The sequence below is a fragment of the Mauremys reevesii genome, linkage group 2 (assembly GCF_016161935.1).
Source record: "Mauremys reevesii isolate NIE-2019 linkage group 2, ASM1616193v1, whole genome shotgun sequence".
NCBI classification, from domain to species: domain Eukaryota; kingdom Metazoa; phylum Chordata; order Testudines; family Geoemydidae; genus Mauremys; species Mauremys reevesii.
Genome location: NC_052624.1, coordinates 252,604,449 through 252,629,265, shown reverse-complemented (window position 1 = coordinate 252,629,265; position 24,817 = coordinate 252,604,449). Strand labels below are relative to the sequence as shown.

At 39.3% G+C, this 24,817-nt stretch overlaps 1 protein-coding gene across 6 annotated transcripts in view; it reads right to left on the bottom strand.

The window, feature by feature from the left end:
• RIMS2 (regulating synaptic membrane exocytosis 2) overlaps window positions 1-24,817 on the bottom strand; it is a 787,778-nt gene that overhangs the window by 548,309 nt on the left and 214,652 nt on the right. For all 6 annotated transcript variants that reach the window (XM_039525805.1, XM_039525817.1, XM_039525808.1 and 3 more), the window contains one exon: window positions 9,505-9,815. In XM_039525805.1, coding sequence (XP_039381739.1) covers window positions 9,505-9,815 — 311 coding nt within the window. The remainder of the gene's footprint in view (window positions 1-9,504; window positions 9,816-24,817) is intronic.

The following is a 24,817-nucleotide window of genomic DNA, read 5'->3' as shown; positions in this document are numbered from 1 at the left end:
ACCCAGGAATGGAAAAAGAAAAAACTTGGATTTTGGGTGGAGGTTGGTTTTTGGAGGAAGGAGGGGTTTGTATGTTTTGTCTTGTTTAAGTTACAGAATGTGCTTATCAGAGCACTCAAAGGATATGTTTACACAGCACATGAAGCCTGGGCTTTAAGTCAGGTTTGAACCTGAGCCCAATTTACATCCACACAAAATCAATATGACTCAGGTCCGCAAGTACTCAGGATCCAGGTCCTAAGACCCTAGTAGAGGGGTGGGTCAGAGTCCAAGTCCTAGCCCTGTCCTTTTGCAATGTGGATGCAGGTCAAACTGCAGATCCGAGTCAGAAGATCTGCATAATGCAGTATGGATGCATTAGCACAGTTGTGAGACCCAAGCCCAGCAATTACAAACCCAGGTTTACAATGCAGTGTGGACACTAAAGCAGGGGCTTGGAAACACCAGGTCCACAAGCCCAAGTCCCACAGACCCGGATTTAGTGTGCAGGGTAGATATACCCTACCTGTTCAAACAATACTGCATTTAAAATATAGACAGAAAACCTCTTTAAAGGTTTGTATCAGTTTACAGTTTAACCAGTTGTTGTTTTTCCTGAACTGGTTTTATATTGGAAAAACAACAACTGATTAAACTGGATATATTAAAAGTTATGGGCATACAAGAAAGGTAGGTCAGCTGACTTTCAGCCACAGAAGCAGACTGACACAGCACATTGTGACCACTATGAATCAGAGTCCAAAAATTCCATTTAAGAGAAGAAATATCTATATTTGTCTTTAAATTCAAATCACTCACGGAGTTGTTCTTACGTCTGCTTCTGACTAAGGCTTTTCATGAGACTGAGAAGCCATCTCTCATCTACCAATGGTGTTCTCTTAGAGTCTATCATTGCTCATCATTTAGTGGCTAGGGGAAGGTCACTTGGGAATGATACAATACAAAACAGATGAGGACAGTGCCATTCTCATCAATTTAATTCATGCTGCTCCCTGCTGCCTCTCAGCCTCATCTTGCACCCTTTCCCTCCCTCCTTATTTCCAACCTCTTTTCCTCCTTCCTGGCTTTTCTGTTTCTTTATTCCCTCCCCAACAACCCCAGTTGCAATCCCAAAAGACTGTACCTAATTGCCTGCACATTACTACTGCTCCTTCAGAAGCACTGAATGAAAGTGACAAATATCAGTTTCTCTCTGCTGTCTGTGCTGGTGTTATGGGGGAAAAAATGTATAGGAAGCACATGTATATACTGACCAAATATCCCATTTTGGCTAGAAATTCCCCACGTTTATCAGTCCAGTATTAGATATTTTAAACACATATCCTGTCAAAGTCCCAGGCCACTTGTATAGAAGGAAACAAATTATGGAGAGCTAGCAGGAGTTCTTGTCTGTCTCCACTTCCCCTCTCCATGACTCAGCTACTCTGCTCTATGCTGGAGAGTTGGACCAGCTAGATAGGCAACAGAGAGCAGTCAACAGACCTCAGCTGCCCAACTGCACACCTCAGCCCCTGCAGTGAGTAAAGAAGGAGGACATTTTCCATTTCTTCCTCAGAACCCATCTCTTTGGAGATTTTTTCATGGCAAAAACACCTGTATTATTGCCAATATACTCCTTGGACTGTGGAGAGGAATAGAGTGGCGGGGAAAGAGACAATCTCTATTCCCTCCTGTTTTCATATCATCCTCACAGAGCACTCATGCAGCAGCAGAGGATTTTTCCTGTATCCTAGATATAGTACAGCACTTCCCTATAGCACCGGCAGGAACAGCATAACTATGAGAATTGTGCTGTTCTCATCAGTTTCTTCTGCTACTCTCAGTGAATTTGAGAAACACAAAAGCACAAATTCTCTTCCACAAAATTTTTTCTAGGATACCTTATGAGGTGACAAAGGATCATCTCTAGGGCCCTACCAAATTCACAACTGTGAAAAACACATCATGGACCATCCCCCGTGAAATCTAGCTATTGGAGAGAAGAGGGAGGTGCACAGCTGGGGGCTACCACCATTCGCCGAGCTCCAGCTGCTAGTCCGCTGGGCTGGGGAGGGATAGGACTTCCTCTTCCCCTGCACGGCCACACGTGGGAGGCAGATCAGACCCACCTCTGGATACTCCCGGCTGCAGGAAGCTCCACAGCTGCACTGCCTTCAGATTTTTGTCCTTTGGCTCCTAATAAAGGAAGCCACTATAAGCAATCCACTTTTATTGCAGAAAAACAAAAGGAGGAGAGAATAACCTGAGAATACATCTGCATTTTTTTGTATGTGGAGGAGAAAGAGTACAGGTTTTATGCTATGTCTGCTGCCTGGAAAGCAGATGCTACTGTTATGATGCTGCTTGATCACTCAAGAAAATTTTTTAGTTTTGGCTTACTGATTTAATTTTGTTTCCCTTCTTTTAGTTTGAAAAGGGACAGAGAGCCCAATCTACTAGTCTTGGTCCAAACCAACTCAGCACTGGCAATTTCATGAAAACAAGATTTCTTGCAAGATTTTCACTACTTCCTGCACTGGACCTGGTAGGATATACTCCGAGAATAGCCTTCCCTATAGTATATTGGCCAAATACGGAAAGTACAGATGTATGAAAAATATATTTTTTTAAAAGTTAACCTAACTTATTCAAATCTCTGAAAGGGTTTGGGGTTTGTATGGGATGAACAATGGATGAACAAGAATGTAGCCAACTCTTATTTGTCTGAATTGAATAACCCATTCCTACTGCCTAGCTGAGTCCCTGTTATGTCATCACTGAGTGTCATATTTTCTATAGTATCAGAGGGGTAGCCGTGTTAGTCTGGATCTGTAAAAGCAGCAAAGAATCCTGTGGCACCTTATAGACTAACAGACGTTTTGCAGCATGAGCTTTCGTGGGTGAATACCCACTTCTTCGGATGCAAGTAGTGGAAATTTCCAGGGGCAGGTATATATAAGCAAGCAAGAAGCAAGCTAGAGATAACGAGGTTAGATCAATCAGGGAGGATGAGGCCCTGTTCTAGCAGTTGAGGTGTGAAAACCAAGGGAGGATAAATTGGTTCTGTAATTGGCAAGCCATTCACAGTCTTTGTTTAATCCTGAGCTGATGGTGTCAAATTTGCAGATGAACTGGAGCTCAGCAGTTTCTCTTTGAAGTCTGGTTCTAAAGTTTTTTTGCTGCAGGATGGCCACCTTAAGATCTGCTATTGTGTGGCCAGGGAGGTTGAAGTGTTCTCCTACAGGTTTTTGTATATTGCCATTCCTAATGTCTGATTTGTGTCCATTTATCCTTTTCCTTAGAGACAGTCCAGTTTGGCCGATGTACATAGCAGAGGGGCATTGCTGGCATATGATGGCATATATTACATTGGTGGACGTGCAGGTGAATGAACCGGTGATGGTGTGGCTGATCTGGTTAGGTCCCGTGATGGTGTTGCTGGTGTAGATATGTGGGCAGAGTTGGCATCGAGGTTTGTTGCATGGATTGGTTCCTGAGCTAGCCGGTGTGCAGTTGCTGGTGAGAATATGCTTCAGGTTGGCAGGTTGTCTGTGGGCAAGGACTGGCCTGCCACCCAAGGCCTGTGAAAGTGAAGGATCATTGTCCAGGATGGGTTGTAGATCCCTGATGATGCGTTGGAGGGGTTTTAGCTGGGGACTGTATGTGATGGCCAGTGGAGTCCTGTTGGTTTCTTTCTTGGGTTTGTCTTGCAGTAGGAGGCTTCTGGGTACACGTCTGGCTCTGCTGATCTGTTTCCTTATTTCCTCGTCTGGGTACTGTAGTCTTGAGAATGCTTGGTGGAGATTTTCTAAGTGTTGATCTCTGTCTGCGGGGTTAGAGCAGATACGGTTGTACCTCAGTGCTTGGCTGTAGACAATGGATCTTGTGGTGTGTCCGGGATGAAAGCTGGAGGCATGAAGGTAGGCATAGCGGTCGGTAGGTTTTCGGTATAGGGTGGTGTTAATGTGACCATCACTTATTTGCACCGTGGTGTCTAGGAAGTGGACCTCCCGTGTAGATTGGTCCAGGCTGAGGTTGATGGAGGCGTGGAAGCTGTTGAAATCGTGGTGGAATTTTTCCAGAGTCTCCTTCCCATGGGTCCAGATGATGAAGATGTCATCAATGTAGCGTAGGTAGAGAAGGGGCATGAGTGGACGGGAGCTGAGGAAGCGTTGTTCTAGGTCGGCCATAAAAATATTGGCATATTGTGGGGCCATGCGGGTGCCCATAGCGGTGCCACTGATCTGGAGATATATATTGTCATTAAATTTGAAATAGTTGTGTGTGAGGATAAAGTTACAGAGCTCAGCAACCAGTTGTGCTGTGGCATCATCAGGGATACTGTTCCTGACAGCTTGTCTATATATAGACAATATACTTTCTATATTGGCATAGAGGGAGGCATGACTTCTTATTTCATGCTCATGGCAGTATTCAAACATGTTAACATCTGTTATTCACTCCATGTGAATAACTCCAGACAAACAGTATGGTGCCATGCAAAGAAGCTTGAGTTTGGGAGCAATCATAAGGTTCCCCTTCCCTTCTCTTTAATTGCAGAGTATTATCTTGATTTGTCTTGGATTTGGATGAGGAGCGGGAAGACTGAGAGTCCTCTACATAATGATTAATGAAGGGATATTACAGGTGGCTTCAGAAAAGACAATATTTCTATCCAGATGATATTAAGATCACAGTTGTTGCTGGGGTGGAAATGTAATGTATTAGAAAATGGCTACAGAGTTGGTTTTGAAGACAATGACAGACTGTATGGTGCTATTAATAACAGTAAAATAAAAAGGACCTTTTTGAGTAATCCAGGAAAAAAATAAATTGGATAGTACAAATCAAAGAACTGCAGTGCGCAGCAGCATAAATAACCCATCTATGCACAGCAGATCTAAAAATGGACCTTCTGCATCTACTGTTTAGATTGTATTTAATATTTTAGATTACTTTTCTTGGATTCACATTGCTCACCAATTTTCAGAGGCCCTGGCCCTATGTCCCCATCAACACCTATAGTTTGTTCAAAAACTGATTAAATCTTTCAACATACTATATATTTCCTGTCCATCCGTAGGATAAAATCTCTGCATGATACAAACAATGCCAGTGTAGCATCTATCAATGACAGCTATAGGTAGGTCACTAACTCAAACCAGTGTAACACTGGGTCCAATCATAAACCTTCTGGCTCTGACTTCTCCATAGATTTATTTCACAAACAGCAATATAAAAATATTTTAAGGCATATTACAACTACCATATATATACTAGAAACATATTTAGTAATGGAAGACCGATCTGGTGGTGACAAGTGCAACTTTCTGTTAAGTTGATTTTGACTTCTGTTTTTAGTAGACATGGGCCCAAACTGAAACCTCTTTTCCAAACAGCCTTGAGGAAGGTCAGATCTAAATTTTCCAGTTCAAACCCATCTCAAGAGTTTTAAGACAAACTTCTGCTCTTAGGTCAATAAAATAGGATCTCCACTCCAACACCTTGCTCTTCCTACAGCCACAGTGTTCACACTGATATCAAACTGGAGTTCTGTACATGTAGCAGGAAAAGAATATTAGTCAAGATATTGTTAATATTGAATATTCTGTTAATCAAGACTATTACTATTGCAGTAGCACCCGAAACATGTTAGATGATACACAGATATTCAAGAAGATATGGCGCCTGCTCCAAAGAACTTACAATCAAAGGAGACAGACAAACAGATGAAAGGTGGGAGAAAGGGATAAACAGGGCAGTGATAGAGAATAAGGCAGGGACAGCAAGTATGGTTTCATGGTGAAGGAGGTGAATGCTACCCACAAGAGCTCAGTTCTATTCTTAACTCAGCTACAGATTTCCGGTATGATGCTGGGCAAGTGACTTACTCCAATATTTTCTCAGGTGGCCACTAACTGTGTGTTCCTCATTTTCTGGGTGCCCAAATTGAGACATCTGGAGTCTGATATGCCGAAGTGCTAAGTGATGACTACTGCAATTAAGGTTAATGAAAGCTGTGGGTGCTCAGTAAGCAAAAGCTCAAAACAAATTAAAGACACCAATTTTCAAATTTAACTGGAAAAATATATTCATCTGTAAGCATACTTATTCTTTCTTATATGCTATGAAAAAAGCAGACAGTATGCAATTTATATCCTCAGCCATACTGTACAAGCCACTTACTGGAGATACAGCAAAAATAATGAACCAAATAACCCACACAAACTCAAATCAGTGCTTGAGACTTCAAAATTATAGCAAAATTACATTCAATACATCAGTATTATACACTATATATATGCTAATGTAAGTAAATTAATATATTTTAAGAAAATAAAAACAATATACAGATAGTCTTATTTATATAGCCTTTTGGATGTATATTGTCGGGTAAATTTTGAAAGGGACCTATAACTCTCATGCAGTATTTTGAAATAGTTCAGCACACTATGTCCTGGGGACATATTCCTGGTCACAAGAAAGCAACAATACACCACAGTCTTGGAGATTCTTTGGGATAATGAATGAGCTCTCTCACACATGAGAATAAATTATTTTATTTTACTGTTTTAATTTTCCAAAATTAAGTCTGGTGTAAACACATTAATAAACTTGGGGACGCTGAAAAATTCTGGAAACATGTTATTATATCATGTTATTTTTTATATTCTTATTTACTTTCTGACTACTTACTGTGCTCTGGATATAAGTCCCCTTCTCAAAACACTGCCCCCACTATTGCTACTTCACTGTCAGTGGGGTCATTTTGATTTGTCTTCTTTCTCTTTTGATTTATCTTATGCAGAAAAGTGAGAGGAACAAAAATGGCCTCCCATACCAGTCAGGAAAAACTCACTCCCTTGATTGAGCTCTTTTATAATAAAATTCTATCAAGGTGATTTCACATCCAACATGCTTATCTAGTGGTTGGTCATTTTAATCCTTCAGTTGCACTTAAAGAGATACATCTGTATTATTAGACATTCTAATTTAGATTTTTAAATAGAAGATACAATATCAAGCCTCACACTCTTTAAGATACTTTGGATATGCTAGCTTGACCAAAACTGGAGGGATTAGAAGATGGAAAGAGGTTCTTAGAGCACGATCAGCAATCAAAAAGAAAAAATAATACTTTAGGCTGATCGGTACTGCTCCATTAGCCTAAGAGAATACCACAAAATACTTTATAATTTAAAAAAGAAAACATTTTATTATTAATAAAATACTATGTACTATTTTAATAAAAGGGTAATAAAATGAAAGTCTTAACTTTTAAAATTTTGTTTTAAATATAATTATAATTCCTTTTTAAAATATTGATACTGTTAAGACTACCACATTGGTAATGCAACACACTGTCATATAATGATTAATGTTTGAGACTTAGCTCAGTCCCTGGATTTTAGCCCAGCACCTCTTAGAGACCCTGATATAGGGAGAGTCTGGCATCCTTTTCTAATAGACACTCTGGCCAGCTTAGGAAAGAGATGGTCATGCATCAGGAGGTATCCTATTTCAAGCTCTCCTTCAATGGAAGGAAGATTGGCTCCATGAACATTAAGACAGGGTATTATAACCATAGAAAAATAAAGAGAGATTTTCTCAGTACTAGAGGCCCCTCTAAACCTCAAGGATGTGCAGCACTTACCATAGATACAATTTTAGGTGTGGTTGTTACACAAGATTGTATTTATGTTAGTTAAGAGATAATAGGATGAGTAAGTATACAAATAAAACTGAAAGAGGAGACTGGGTCTGAAGGAGCCAGTGTTTGTTTGTTACCCAAGACACATACATTAGGTTAGTATATACCACATTATGTGAATGCCTGCTAGTAATAAGAGCCGAATAGTCCTATGTTTTTCCAAGAGTTCTGTCTGCTAAGCTACATCCCACAATACCCTGCAATAGTATAGCTCAGTATTTGGCATAAGAGAGAGGAAACTTGTCAAAAATCAAGCTACATTTGTTCTATATCTTGGTACAAGCTGAGGAAGTAGCTTCACGGATCACGACCTGGAATGCTAGTGTCCAAAACAAGATAAGGAAAGGTACATAAAAGTTAAGGGATTAGGAGAAACTGATGGGCTGGATTTCATAAACAGTCCTAACTGAAATAGGTAATTTTGGGAGCACATCTTCTGTATAAGAGGAATGTAACAACCCTGTGTGAGACAGCTTCCCTGAGACACTGTAGTATTGAACCTTTTCCTACACTATATTAATGGCTTTTAGCAATAAACATGACTGATTGATTATTTGATCTCTTGAATATATTTCATAACGAACCAAGTGTAGTCAAGCAATTGACCATACAGTTTATCAACAAGTTGGATACTGATGATCTTAACGGGAATGGATGGAATTAAAGGACAGAGTATTTTTTCCTGTTGGTCTATTTTATTTTGAACTGTGTATATTTATATTATACCTGTAGTTAGAGTTTTAGACAATAGCATTTTAAAAATCTATCTATCTAGCCTTTATACAGGAATTGAAATACTGCTAAGGAGATGGGGCATTATCATTATAATACTATAGGGGATGCATGATTCCATTTTCTAAGCATAATTAAGAAAAAAAGAGAAATAGAATTAGTCTTTTTTTTCTCCCATTGTTCCTGCTGCTCTTTAGCAATGAGTTCAACTGCCAGCTTCAGTATTGTGCAGCTCAGAGACAGTGAATATAATTAAGAAGCACTTGGAGCCACTCAGCACTGAACCTGTCAGCTGAAATCAGAGCAAAGGGCAGCAGGCAGAATAGGTGAAGCAAAAACGTCTGGTTAATTACATTCAACTTTTTTCCAACCAGGACAGGAAATAAAGATTAGAATTTGGTGAGGCAAGTGGAAGGAAAGTTATAATTATATTAATTTAAAAAATAGTTGTAGTTTCAGCCTGTGATAGGTGACACTAAGATGAAAGGGTTAAGAGTTATTTTATTTTTTTATTGATGAAGGGGACTGAGGTTTAAACCTGAGGTTGGAAACTCTGAGGAAGATGCAGTGCTGATGTCATCACTCAAAGATATTACAATCTTGCATTCAAAATACAGCAGGTATTATGCAAAGTAACATTGTGACAATCTGAATGACTACTAACTTCCAACAACATACCTTGGCATGCCTTGTTTTTTAAGTATTGGCAGTAATTACAATAATTATGCCAGAAAGTTAGTGATCACACAAAACTGCGGACTACATATTTTATAAAGAGTATACAAAGAGTGTTTTGTAAGAGGGAAATGATCTAAGCACAATATATACTTTCAGCATCACATTTTTATTTTTTGGCTGGCTAATACCTTTTTTGAGAAGGAGAGGATGAAGAAGAGAGCATGCTGTGTGCAACTTTCTGACCACAATGAAAGGCTCCTCACATGCTTACCAATTAGAACTGTTTAAAAAAACAACCTAAAATATATATAATCAGAAGATGCAAGAGTGTCACATAGGATTTGTAGAATAAAGTCAACTTCAACAAACTCTCTTATCAGTATGAAGATGAAACCGTTCCTTACCTGTCTGAAGTTGTGTCACTTGCAACCTGGTGCTTCACTCCTGAACCATTTTTAATTGAGTCTTGTCTTGTGAGCACTTGAGATCTACTTTTGTCCAAAGCTGGTGTTGATATGTCACCTGAGGGTCCTTGGTACTGGGACTGTTCCTGCAGCTTTGCTTTTTTCTCCTGAGGTGCTTCCTCGTTCCGCAACCCTCTAATACGTTCTTGATCAGGCTGCTGTGGTGTATTTGATCCACTGTTGTAGAACCAGGCTCCTGATTTTGTGAGGATTTCTTGTTGTTTTCGGCACAAGTTACATACCCACATTACCTAGACAAACATGGAAAGAAAAGTTTCTTTAGTAAAATATAATGCAAGAAAGTATTTGCATTTACAGTAATTGGAAAGATGGTAAATCATAAGATCATAAGAACGGCCATACTGGGTCAGACCAAAGGTCCATCTAGCCCAGTATCCTGTCTCCCAACAGTAGCTAATGCCAGTTGTTTCAGAAGAAATGAACAGAACAGGTAACGATCAAGTAATCCATGCCATGTTGCCCATTCCCACCTTCTAATTAGTTGGACATACTAATTTTCAGAAGAGATTCAGTTTTGAAATAGGATTAATAAAGATTAACTTTTCAACTGTTTTTAAATTGAAAGTATTTTCAATGATACAAAGGTTCTTTCTAAATATTTTCCCTTCAGCTAAAACACTAATACACTCCCTAATTTTGGTCCTCTTTGACTTTTGTTTTAGGATCTTTTTAAAATAACCATTGGCTTTTTAAATGAATTGGTTGCTAAATCATTAATGGACTCTACTTAATACCTGTTACATCACATCACCATTTAACAACAGCCTTGAAAAATAGAGAGCAATATTATAAGTCTTTCATTTGTGAATGCTCCCCCACTCCCTATCATGCATACAGCCCAAACAAACATTCCACACAACAACATTTATTGTTAAAAGGATTCTGGCCAATAATATGTTCTAACAAACCCTGTAATGCAAAATTAATCAGTCACCGAGCCCAATTAATCAAATACACATTTCAGAGTGCTAAGACGTTCCATTTTCATAGATCTTATCATCAAGTTGAAAGCTATGTTTGTATTTTTTAAAGTGTTAAATTTTATTTCTTTGAATTTAATAACCTAATGGTATCAAAGTACGTCAGGATATAATAGGGTAGATGATTTAATTTTGATTTAATTTTTTTTAATAAGGCAATTACTGTGGTTCAGGTTATAAATATAGCTTTTGTCAAATTCAAATCCAAAACGCAGTTAAAGCTAATATTTTTAAAAGGTCCCAACATGAAATTCAAGACCATAGATTTTTATTCTACAGTAGATTCTATGTAAATCTGAGCTTCTAATGATCAGATAGAGGGGAAAAGATTATTATTAAGAGAGAAGGGTACCATGACAGAAGCAATAAGAGGGGGTAAAAATATAAGAAAATGGATTAAATTAATGAAAAATCAGGATTAGAAACTTTGGATCAGATCTTCAGCTGGTGTAGATAACATAATTCTACTGACTTCAACTTTGATATGCCGATTTCACCAGCTTAGTATCTAGACCTCTATATTTAATTGTAGGGCTAAATGGGGGCATGTGACTTGATTTTTTTAAACTGTTGTAAATTAAATTAAACTGCTGTAAATTAAATTACATTGATTTAATAAACACAAAGGTAAAAATTCAATATTTATGAGAATGATTTTTAATAATGAAATGGAGAAATTATTTAACTCTTGTTTTGTGTTAATAACTGATTATTCAAACATTTATTGAAACTTCCCAATTATGTAACTATTACATATTTTGTACTTAGTTATTTATATTATAATAAAATGTGCTTGCCTACAGGGTCTTGAGATTGTAATTGATTACACTAGTTCAGGTCATTTCCAGCACTAGGTAATTTGGAACTTGATTATGTAATACAAAGCAAATATATAAGTCTATATGCCAGAACATGTCCAAAGAGTAATAAAACAATACATCTGTTTCAGTTTGTTTTAAAACATTTAATGTATATAGTACTCATTCACTAATCTAGTCTTTTAATTTCTTCCTCTTTTCACATATCTCAGCTTGTCTCCTTTTGTATACTTCTTTCTACTATTTTGTGGTCTGTGTGTTCACATTTTTATATATCTTATGTACATATTTTTAGGAGAACCACACTCAGCCGTAGGTATGGCTAATCATCCCCACTAACCACAGCTTGATCAGCCATTCATTTTTTATTTTGCACAATAAAACATTCAACCAGAAATTGCATAATGCTCCAGACCAGTTTTTTAGTAAATGTAACTAACTAGATGATCAGGCTATGGAGGTATAACATTCAATGTCTTAGTCAAGAAGAGAGTTCCAGAATAGAGAAAGACATCACACTGAAAATGTAGTACCTGTCTCTTAACACAACAGCTCGAACCACCTGAAAATATCCAGTATGAAGAAGCTACAAACTGTACAGTTCTTTTAATCTCCAATGAGTTACCCAGTTGAAAACTTGGGCCAGGATGCCTAATCAATCCTGACCAAAAATATTTCTATGGAAGCTTCATTTGGAAGGCAACTTAAAAGACAGAGGTCCTGCTAAACCTGGACTAAGTGGCTTCCTCGTTTGAAAACTGCCAGAATGATGCTTGTTTCTTTGATGTTCTCAGGGGGTGTCCTTTTCATTTTGACTGTGACACTATCCCCATCATTAATAATTCAAGCTTTCAGAACTCATTTCAGTTCAATTCAGTGAGATTTTATTGACAAACTATATAAAGCTTATCCAAGTGTCAAAAAGAGAGGGACCCCCTCAGGTATCTGTATGAGGTAGCATGTTCTCCCCACAATGAACATCAATGAACCACTTGACGTGTCAGACTTGCTATCTTCTATATATAAATATCCCGAAGACAGGTCTGCTATGCATCCCACAGATAAGTCAGAAGATAAACCAAAGCTCCAAGATGAAATTTTAGAACCAAAGCAGGGAGACCATTTTGCCTTCTGAAACAGGATTAGGTTTTGTAATGGGTGACCACTGAAACTTGTAATTAGAGTTGGTCAGGAATTTTTCAATGATTTAAAAAAGAAAATCAGAAAAAAAACCAATTAATCAAAAACCAAAATTTTTTTTGTGGGAAAATGTTGATGAAACTTTTGTCCAGAAGGTTTCTCAAGTCCAAGATAGAATTTCTAGTCAAAATAAGCGAGATAGCAAGAGACCCCCTAGAACAGTGATTCTCAGCCAGGGGTATCTGTACCCCTGGGGGTACTCAGAGGTCTTCGAGGAAGTACATCAACTTATCTAGATATTTGCCTAGTTTTACAACAGGCTACAGTAAAAAGCACTAACAAAGTCAGTACAAACTAAAATTTCATACAATTAGTTGTTTATACTATTCTATATACTGTACACTGAATTGTAAGTGCAATATTTATATTCCAATTGGTTTTATAATTATATGGTAAAATGAGAAAGTAAGCAATCTTTCAGTAATAGCATGCTGTGACACTTTTATTTGTATGTCTGATTTTGTAAGCAAGTAGGTTTTAGACCAGTGGTTCCCAAACTGGGGTTTGTGAACCCCTGGGGGTTCACAAAATGTTATAGGGGGTTCTTGGGAAAAAATTCCCTAATGGCGGCCAGAGCTGTCCTTAGGGACCCCAGGCAGCACAAGGCCAGCAGCCCGGAGCCCCTGGACTTCCAAGAACTAAACAGATCAAAGCAAGCATATCTATTAGACTGAGGAGATTTAAACTTCAAGACTCCTTATAAGAAATGGAAAGGGAGGTGGATATTTTTTGCTGTTTTTAAAATTAGATAGGCAGCTAGTACTGTTTATAAAATTATTATGAAGAACAAGTTTAAGTTTTGTTGTAACGTGTGTTATTTGCCTGGACTGCTCAAGACCTGAATGCTTGTATAGGAGGAATTCTTTGAGTTGGCTTCCTAAATACCTTCATGCTGTTTCACATCTGATACTCCTTGATGAAACATAGGCGCCTTGATACAAGTTATGAAAGTGAGATCTGGGAAGAATGTTGCTATTTTCATAATGTAATAAAAATACTGTAATAATAAATAGTGTATACTAAGCGTGTCATAATTTTTTTTTATATTTTGACGATCACTGCTTTTTTCATTTATACTCAGGTAAAGGAGAAAATCTCTGGAAATATTCATTTTTAGGAGGGAGTTCGCAAGACTTGACATTTTAGTGAAAGGGGTTCACAGGTTGTTAAAGTTCGGGAACCATTGTTTTAGACAAATGAGATGCCTGAAAAGAGTACAATTGTGTGGAAAGATTGAGAGTCGCTGCCCTAGAATAGCTAAATAGTTACAGAATAAGGAAGAGAAGAGACTTGAAGCTAGGTCTTACACAACCCAGCTGAGTACACTAACTATTTGGTTATTATAGTATCTTTCTTGTTCTGTTTTTTTTCCATGAAAAATTTTCCTGGGATGGGAAACCATTTTCCACCCAGCAATAGATTTAATGTCTCTAGCTGCCTTCTCCACAGACAGAGTTTCCACTGAATAAAGCGCTAAACTTTTCACATACAAGACACTGTAATTAAAGACCCAATCCTGCAGTCATTACTCAGGCACAGAAATCGGTGGCAATTTTGAACGAGTAACCCACTGCAGTATCAGATCTTTAAAAGTCTTCTTACAGTATTTTCCTGGTATTGTTAGAGATTTAAAATGACTCACTGAAACCAAACAGCACAAGCTGAACCACTCAGTATAGAAATCCTTAGTCCCCAGCTACATTTTTCCCTTGAAGAGGGGCACTTCAGGATGCCTAGCATTTTCACCCTTGCCACAAAGCAATGTGGTACAGTGATCAGTCCTTCCAACAGAAGATGGTTGGAGGTTTCCCTCTCCAGGAGTCATGAACTTGCTGCTGGGTTAGCTACAGTGGGCTGTCAGAGAGAAATATACCAATTTCCTTCCCTTATAGCCATGTGTGTGATTTAATGAGCTACTTCTGCAGTAATACTAGCCTCTGCTGGGCTGTGTAGCTGAAAACCTAGCTCAGCACATGGCAGCATAGTTGCCAGTGCCACTAGACAGCTGAGGAAACAGATATTTTTATGAAAAAAGTTGGATCAACATCTGTCCCTTTGTTTAAAGGCACTACCCAATCTTAAAGTGATAGGAATCTGTGGTATTCTGGTTTGTCTTTTCATTTCCACTCTAAAGTTTGGAATCTGTTTCTCATAGACTGCCACTGAGATTGGATCAGCTCCTTTGTTTCTGATCACACTCCAGAGAAGTAATCATAGCATATCCAACTGTCATAGGTCTCACCCCCACTTAGAGCTGTTGGGTTCCAAAATGGGGACCTGCATGGACTCCTCTAAACTAAAATCCTAGTTTAGATCTGGTAAAAGCTGCCATCACCCAATAATGTACGTGTATTGGGACACAGTCCTTCCCCAAAATCCTTGGGGATCCCAAGAGCCCCAAATCCATGGAGTTCTTACACCTAGGAGAAATAAACCATTCCCCCCTGCTTCCTCCCCCCTCCCTTTTCCTAGGAGAGATACCGGGATTTAACTACAGAGGGATGCCTCCCTCCTCCCCTTTCCCTGAGAATTTACCCAAGGAAAGATCAACCAAGTTCTTAACAGAAAAGATTTTATTAAAAGAACAAAAAGAAATTAACTGTCTCTGTATTACCAGGATGGAACAATACACAGAGTCTAACCTATAAACCTGGAGAGAATTCCTCCTCCCCCTTTCTTTCTCAGTAAAAGCAAAGTAACAGCAAACAGAAATAAAGAATTTCCTTCAGCAAACCCACAATTGCAAATGTAGAAATCAAATTATAAGACTAATCCGCCTTTCTAATTAATACTTACTATTGGATAGTAGGAACTACTCCAGGAGAACTTGGAGACATGTCTGGCCTCTCTTAGATCCAAAAAGAGAACGAACAATCCAACAAAGAACACAGACAAAGGCTTCCCTCCACAGAGATTTGAAATTATCCTGTCCCTTGATTGGTCCTCTGGTTAGGTGTTTCTCAGGTTACTGAGCTTGTTAACCCTTTCCAGGTAAAAGAGACCTTAACCCTGATCTGTTTATTTATGACACGCCCCCCAAATCGCAGACAGTGGGGGAACCACACTGGTGGTGATTTTCTTCTAGAACTTTAAAGTAAACAGATTAACAAAACACATGCACTATTACATATACTACTAAGTATGTAAACAACAAGATATTTGACATTTAAGAACACTTTCTAACCATTTGACCGGACATACTTGGCAACGTCCTTGCCCATCCCCTCCCAGTGGAAGGACTTCCCCAACCTGTCCTTGGTTCTGTTCACCCCAGAATGACCACTGGGATGTCATGGCCCAAGATTAAGAGCTTGTCCCGGTACTTAGTTGGAACTACCAACTGTTTTTGAGGATGCTGGCCTTTCTGGTGTCCACCAGAAAGAATCTTTTTATATAAAAGTCCTTGTTCTACAACAAACTGGGATTGATTAGAAGAGCTGAGAGGCGGTGGGTTGCTCCGTGCCGCCGCCCAAGCTTTCTTAAGGCTGTCATCGGCTTCCTGCTCAGTCTGGAACTGTTCCCTTGAGGTAGGAGATACCAGTTCCTCTGTAGACTGTGGACTTGGACTTGGTCCCTCTGGAAGCGATGTAGGTGATGAGGTTGTTTTCGTTGACTGTGGACGGCTCTCCGCTGGTGCACAAGGTGATATTTTAGGCTCTGGCTGAGCCTCTTGGGTAGGGTTGTCTGCTGCTTCTGCCAGTTCAGGCCCACTGGCGCCCTCTGGTGGTGGAGTTGTAAGCGCTGGCGTCAGTGCTGGCGCTGGTTCTGCCGCTGGTTGCTCTTCCAGTTCCGGTCCTGGGACTGGATGTACTATGGCTGCTGTAGTTGTTGGTATGGGATCCGGTTCCACCACCTCTGTCTGGGTCTGTGGTAACACAGACGGGGTCCTGGTGGACGGCTCAGGAACAGGGATGGGAGTGCCTGCTTGTTTGGCCTGGCTGCGGGTGACCACTCCCCCCCTCTTGGCCAGCTGCACATGGTTGGCCAAGTTTTCCCCCAATAGCATGGGGATGGAATAATCGTCATAGACAGCAAAAGTCCACTTTCCTGACCAGTCCTTGTACTGGTCTTCAGGGATGCTGTACCCATGGCAGGTTCTTTTAAAAATTTTAAGAAGGCCTCAGTGTCCTCACCTGCCATGTAGGTGGGAAATTTCTTGGGATGGGGAACAGTGCCTGGAGAAGGATTGTTAGGGTTGGCTGGAACATGTGGGTTAGCTCTTGCTAATTCCAGGGCCTGCTGGTGGGCCTCCCTCTGGAACTCCAACGCCCTCCTGTGGTTAGCCTCTTGCTTTTCCATGTTTTTCTTATGGTCAGCTGTTTGACTGGTACTCATGTCTTTGTGCTTTCTGGTGCTGGCCACACCCCTCTGCAGTCAGGGAATTGGGTTGCTTGCTTCCCAATTCCTACCCTGTCTACTCCCGACTGAATAGAAAGAAACAAAAACTCTGTATTTGCATTTGGTGTTATGCTGATGTAGCTGGTTCACAGCTACCAACTGTGCTTTAGACTGAGAAAGAGAAAAAAAAATGTCCCCCTCCTCCTCACAGCACTAAACAAACCGGTCTTGCAACTGTTTTTTGCAAATTGCTAAGTACCCTCTCAGTAGGTGTCCCTTCTAACAAAAGCCTTGTTAGAAAAACCTTACACCTCTTCCCTAGCTGCATTTTTTTTCAAGCAGCCAGAAAGAAAAAAGGGAAAAAAAGAAAAGAAGAAGAAGAAAAAAAGTCTTTTCCTAACAAAGCCTGTTAGAAAACCTTATTTCCTCCAGCTAAACCCAGCTGAAAATCTCTTTCTAACAATACCAGTTAGAAACTGAATACTTCTAACCCACCCTCTTCTCTCAGGTTCCTTCCCTGCTCTAGAAGAAGAGAATAGCTCTTTTCAGCTTAGCCCAGCTGAAAAAAACTCCCTCTAACAATACCTTTGTTAGAAAAACCTTGTCTATTTGCCTTCGGGGTATCTCTCCCTTCTAGCCTGTATTCCTGGTTCTTAATACATCCCACCGCTACCACCATGTCATAGGTCTCACCCCCACTTAGAGCTGTTGGGTTCCAAAATGGGGACCTGCATGGACTCCTCTAAACTAAAATCCTAGTTTAGATCTGGTAAAAGCTGCCACCACCCAATAATGTACGTGTATTGGGACACAGTCCTTCCCCAAAATCTTTGGGGATCCCAAGAGCCCCAAATCCATGGAGTTCTTACACCTAGGAGAAATAAACCATTCCCCCCTGCTTCCTCCCCCCTCCCTTTTCCTAGGAGAGATACCGGGATTTAACTACAGAGGGATGCCTCCCTCCTCCCCTTTCCCTGAGAATTTACCCAAGGAAAGATCAACCAAGTCCTTAACAGAAAAGATTTTATTAAAAGAACAAAAAGAAAGTAACTGTCTCTGTATTACCAGGATGGAACAATACACAGAGTCTAACCTATAAACCTGGAGAGAATTCTCCCTCCCCCTTTCTTTCTCAGTAAAAGCAAAGTAACAGCAAACAGAAATAAAGAATTTCCTTCAGCAAACCCACAATTGCAAATGTAGAAATCAAATTATAAGACTAATCCGCCTTTCTAATTAATACTTACTATTGGATAGTAGGAACTACTCCAGGAGAACTTGGAGACATGTCTGGCCTCTCTTAGATCCAAAAAGAGAACGAACAATCCAACAAAGAACACAGACAAAGGCTTCCCTCCACAGAGATTTGAAATTATCCTGTCCCTTGATTGGTCCTCTGGTTAGGTGTTTCTCAGGTTACTGAGCTTGTTAACCCTTTCCAGGTAAAAGAGACCTTAACCCTGATCTGTTTATTTATGACACCAACTGACTCCCAGCAAAATCAGATTGGCTCCAAAGATATTTCATTATGTTTCTTATAGACTTTCACAGCAAAATGGATCAGATCTGAATGAAATTATACTATACATGTTAAAAAAACAACCCTACAAAACATGAAAATAAAGGAAATTAAAAACAAAAAGCTATATTAAAGTGTTGTATGCTAGAGTCAACTTTTAAATATAGGATGCCAAAAATATATAGCCCTTTGCTTCTCATATATTTTTCATCATTTTACCTGTTTGCTAATATCAGAAATACCAGCTATAACGAACACTTATTTTCAAATACACTGCATAATTTATTCATGAGGTAAACTACTTCTTACATTTAGATGTTCAGATTGTTGAGATAAGCAGTTACGGTTTTCTTTTAAAGTAACATTAAAGAACTAACAAAATGCCACTGTCACATATGTAGGCAAATGAATTAATGTACACAAATATATCCAGGCTCTGATTTATTAGAGGTCAGAGTTGATTTTTACATCTTATTCCTCAGTCTCTAGTAGCATTCCTGTTATAAAAGATATTTATTTCCAGTAGCACACACAATATGCTAAGGTTATATTTTGTTTTAAAACTGAGAAGGACTGATTCATGCTCTGACAAAATCATAATCTAAAGACAATTTGCAAACTGCATTTGCATTTTAACTCCTCTATCCATTGTTTAACAGCAACCTGGAAAAAAATATATACAAGAAAATAATGTGTGCCTATACCAACATGGAAGATTCTAGGTGTGAATTATTTTAAAAACTAGTATAGTGTCCATCTTAAATGGAGAAAAATGCAAAATTCTGCTCTCTAACACCTCTAATAATTTTCATTTTCTGAAGTTACTAAAAAACTTGCATCCTAAAAGTTGCCAGTATCTTTTGAAATACACAAATGTACCTTAATTCACAGTAAAGGCTGAAACACCATCTAGTGCCTATAGTAGGTATTGCTGATGTTCAAAAAAATTAAACAGGAGTACTTGTGACACCTTAGAGACTAACAAATGTATTTGAGCATAAGCTTTCATGGGCTACAGGCCACTTCATCAGATGCATAGAATGGAACATATAGTAAGAAATATATATACATACAGAGAACATGAAAAGGTGGAAGTAGCCATACCAACTGTAAGAGGCTAATTAATTAAGATGAGGTATCATCAGCAGGAGAAAAAAAACTTTTGTAGTGATAATCAAGTTGGCCCATTTTAGATCAACACGGCTGCTACTCTGAAAAAAATTAAATGTTCTTTACTAATATGTCACAAGATATATCAAAGATGACATTTCAGTAGCAACTCTGAATTTAGTTTATTTTTTAAAACACATTTTCTTCTTTTTTTACGTAGCTCTGTTTTTAGCCAAGTACTGACCCAAATTGAAGTTAAGATATAGATTTATCTCAAATCTCCACTTTAGTTTGACTCTACATAATCCTAATCTGTACAAGAAACAGAGAAGTTCCAAATGTTTTAGCATGGGCTTTCCTTTACTCCATCATCTCTTAATGGACATAATATGATAAGCTTCTGACTACTACCATCACCTCCGAAGAGCACTGGTGGCTAGTAACTCTACATTTGAAGCAAGCTTTTTGAATAAATAATTATATCCCCTACTTTCACAGCTACTATCTTAACATAGTTGGAAAGATAAGAAGACTCCTCAAAGACAGAAATGTCAGTCTAATCAACCAATGTCTGGAGAAGGGCAATGAACATTTACATAGAGGATAAGAGCGACACATCTGTAGCAGTCTCAGACACAGCTAGACTAAGTATGATCTGTGTACTTTCTTACACACCAATTTACTACTTGACAGTATGTAATAGTAATTCTTCTTAACAATAGAACAAAATTTATCCACTATTTTAAATCCATTTGTAATTGCAATGTATAAACAGGGGCGGCTCCAGGCACCAGCACCCCAAGCGCATGCTTGGGGCAACAAGCCGCGGGGGGCGCTCTGCCATTCACCACAAGGGCAGCAGGCAGGCTGCCTTCGGCAGCATGCCTGCGGAGGGTCTGCTGGTCCCGTGGCTTTGGCGGACCTTCCGCAGGCATGCCGCCAAATTCGCGGGACCGGGGACCTCCCGCAGGCAAGCCGCCGAAGGCAGCCTGCCTGCCGTGCTTGGGGTGGCAAAATGCCTAGAGCCCTCCCTGTGTATAAAGTATTGCTTATTTATAAATAATCTTTGCCTGCAGATTTCTTGTAAAGTAAAAATACATTTTAAATTTAATCAAATGGATTGAAATTCCAAGTCATTTTTATTTTAAACCTTTACAATAAATTATATGAAAAGTAAGATTGCTATATCTTGCCAAAAACTACCATTTGCTATACTTCTAGATAATATTAAAAATATAGGATGTATTACATTACATTATATGAAAAATATAGGTCTTATAATAATTTCAAAATACTTGAGATTATCAGTAGAGGGGCGTAACCAAAATCACAGATCATGTATTTGATTGTATACTAGTTACAAGTTTGATTGTGATCACAAGTGCCCTATATTCCAAGAACAATAAGACCAGATCACCTGCTTATGTTTAACTAAGAGACAAAAGTTTATTTTTAAAAAGGCCCAACACATGTTCAATTTGTCACTTGCCTTGTACATTTGTAGCAGAAAATAAGTACCTAAATAAAACTAAACCAAAGTTAACAAAAACTATTTTGGATCTATTTAACCAGCATCACTTTGTACCTTTTATTTGGTATGATTCTTTTTATAACACTGTTGCAATAACTAGGCTACTTAGCTGTAATAATAAAAAGTATGCTAAAAGTGGATTTTGGGCCACAAAACTATGCTGAAATGGCACTGAGGCTCTTGGAGTGAAGTCAGTGCCGATTATTACAATGCTGTCAATCCTCTGGCGATCCCAGGTCACATATGTAGGCAAATTAATTAATGTACACAAATATATTCAGGCTCTGATTTACCAGAAGTTGGCTGAGGAACTTCACACTGAAGCTATTTATTGGTAGGTAGCAGAGCAGTACCATGAGAGGAGTAGAAAGGAAGAAGGCAGAATTGAGACCTTTCAAAGTTTTGGCCCAAGTGAGAAGACATGGGGGCATCATTTGAGCTCCCTGCCTCAGGTGCCAAAATGTTGTGGGCCATCCCTGACAACACACCTGGAGAGTGAAGGCCACCAATCAAAGATCAACAGCTATGTCCTTATGTCTGCAAGGCATCACCCCAAATATGGACTCATGATGTACATAAAACATGACCTTAAAGTTTCCATCCAGGTCATGCCTATCACAAACCCCTGCTCAGTTGCCATCAAGATCAGCTATCTGACAGTTATAAATGTGTACAAGCCACTGTCAATGGAATGGCCATGTCTAGAGTTACCAATGCCAAGCCATCCTACCATCCATGTCAGTGATTTCAATAGCCACAACAGCCTATGGGGCTATAACAAGAACAACTGTGTTGGAGAACAGCTGACATCCTGAGCTTTCACTGAAGACTGGCACCTCCGCTACGATACCAAAGACTGTGGCACATTCAAGTCGGCCCAATGGAGGTAATGCTATACTTCTGACCCTTGTTTTGTGTCATGTGACATCAGCAGCCACCCATGCCATCCAAAAGGTCAGTTCTCAATGTCTTTACCAATGGTCAATACTACCTATTGTGATTTGTATAGGCCTACAAGCTCCACGCATTCAATCCTTCCTGAAACCATGCTGAAATCTACAATCTGTTGATTGGTCCTTCTATGTGGTGATAATAGTGAGGGTTCAATAAACCAGATTTCACCATATACAGCTCAATTACCACCACTTTGTAGGCCTACTAGTATCAGCTGTGAAATCAAACAGTGCAAGGGGATTTAGAAAAGCATTCACTCCTTACTCGACAAAAGAGTGAGGTACTCTTCTGACAATATCAAGCCAACAAAAGCCCCAAAACCACAATGGCATTTCCTGAGTTTTTGAACTCAGCTAGAAGAAAAAGTTTGTGCAAAGCCATGATGGTGCTTGACTTCAAGACGCAAAGCCTGGAAGTTCCTCAGTCTTTTAGGCAGTGCAGCTCCAGCAGCCTACAAACCACATCAGTACGTGCAGGTGCCATCTCTGCACAGTTAATTACCAATTCCCATGTGCCAATGGATAAAAACATCAGGCAGCAAGTCCACAACTGACTTTACCACACACCAAATCAGTGCCAGTTGTCTTCATCCTGTTCTGCCCCCTGCACAGTAGATGAATCATGATTGGTGTACAGCAGGGGTTGGCAACCTCTCAGAAGTGGTGTGCCAAGTTATTCACTCTAATTTAAGGTTTTGCATGCCAGTAATACATTTTAACGTTTTTAGAAGGTCTCTCTCTATAACATATAATTAAACTATTGTTGTATGTAAAGTATATAAGGTTTTTAAAATGTTTAAGAAGCTTCATTTAAAATTAAATTCAAATGCAGATCTTATCAGTTTAGTGTAATCCTTGCCCTTCCTTTTCCTTGCTGAGTTTTCCAATGTCTGGCACATATTTGGATACTTTAAGCTGCACACGGGCTTCTGAGTGATCAGTTGTTAAATGTCTCTGAGAGGGACAGAGGACAGATTTCATGTGTGAAAATACTTGTTCACACAGGTATGTGGATCCAAATGCTGAAAGCACTGCAAACGCAATTTTCTTCAAACAGAGAAATTTCACTGGCAGAGACGTCCAGCAGGTCAGAATAGAGGCCCCATGTTCTCTCTTAGTACCTTTAAGTGCACTCCGCAGATCTCCAAATGTTGACACTCACAGTTCTGAGCTTTTCAACTGAATGAGCTGCATTTTGAAATCTTCAACACTCATCCACTGAAATACAGTCAAATCCAAGTTGCTTTTGTTGAACTTTTCAGGTTTAATTAGAAAAGAAAGCATTGGGCCAAATCGCAGGAAATCTTGAAATCTGTCCGAAAATTCTGATTCCAGTTCTTGCATGTACATTCCAATCTCATCGACACTGACAGTGCAATGTGTCAATAGCTCTTTTTTGTGTTGGAAGTAGTGGAAAGTCGAAGTTCCAATATCCAGAGGAAAAACTGCTAGTTTTATAACAAATGCCTTCCAGGTTTCATAAACATCCAGAACCATTTGCCCTCCACCCTGGAGATGGAGGCTGAGTTCGTTTAGGTGAGCAGTGATGTCATCTATAAACATGAGCTTCCACAGCCATTTGTCATCATCCAGTTCAGGGTAGTTTTGTCCTTTTTCTGATAAAAAGGCCTTGATTGCATCAAAACAGTTTACAAAGCGCACCAAAACCTTGCCACAACTTAGCCACCAAATGTTGCTGTGAAGTGGAATGTCATCATAAGCACTGTCCATCTCTTCTAGCAGTGCTTGAAACTGCCTGTGAGTCAAAGCAGATCGAGCAATAAGGACATTCACAATTTGCACCACTGTATTCATCACATTATTAAGCTCTGAATTAGAAATTTTAGCACACAGGTTTTCTTGATGGATGATACAGTGAAATTTGACTGTCAGGCAGCCAATTTGATCTTCAACTAACTTTACAAATCCCTTCTGTTTTTTGACCATAGCAGGAGCACCATCTGTTGTCACACAAAATATTTTTCTGATGTCAACTCCTTGTTCTTCAAAATGGTTTACAAAAGTTTCTGCTATATCTTCCCCCTTTGTTGTGCCATGCAAGGGTTTTAGGTAATGAAGTTCCTTTTGGATTTCATCAGAAGCACAATATCTTGCAACAACTACCAAACGTGGAATGTCATTTATATCTACTCTCTCCTCAACTGCAATGCTAAGCACTGCTGTGTCTTTTAGTGCAGTCATCCTGCTTTTCATTAATGTTTTCTGCCATTTTGCTTACACGTCTCTCAACTGTTCTGGCAGAGACAGGCAGTTCTTTTATTCTAGATACGCATATTTATTTGGCAAATCATTGAACAAAACCTCTGAGCCACTGAGAAAAACTTCGTTTATATATGCCACATCTGTAAACGGCTTTCCATTTTTTTCAATCCTGTAACTTACTTCTGTGGCTTGATTTTTACTTACACTTAAGCATTTAAAAACACTGCTTTGCTTCTCATATTCTGCTACTGCCTTCTTGATCGATTCAGTCTTGTCTGCTTTGTCAAGAAAGGTTTTCTCGTGCTTTGTTTAAAAACATCGAACACTGATGTGCGACAAACAACACTTTCACAACAGCAAAGAGTCCTGTGGCATCTTATAGACTAACAGATGTATTGGAGCATGAGCTTTCATCAGAGCATGAGCTTTCATGGGTGAATACCCACTTGCATCCAACGAAGTAGGTATTCACCCACGAAAGCTCATGCTCCAATACGTCTGTTAGTCTACAAGGTGCCACAGGACTCTTTGCTGCTTTTACAGATCCAGACTAACACGGC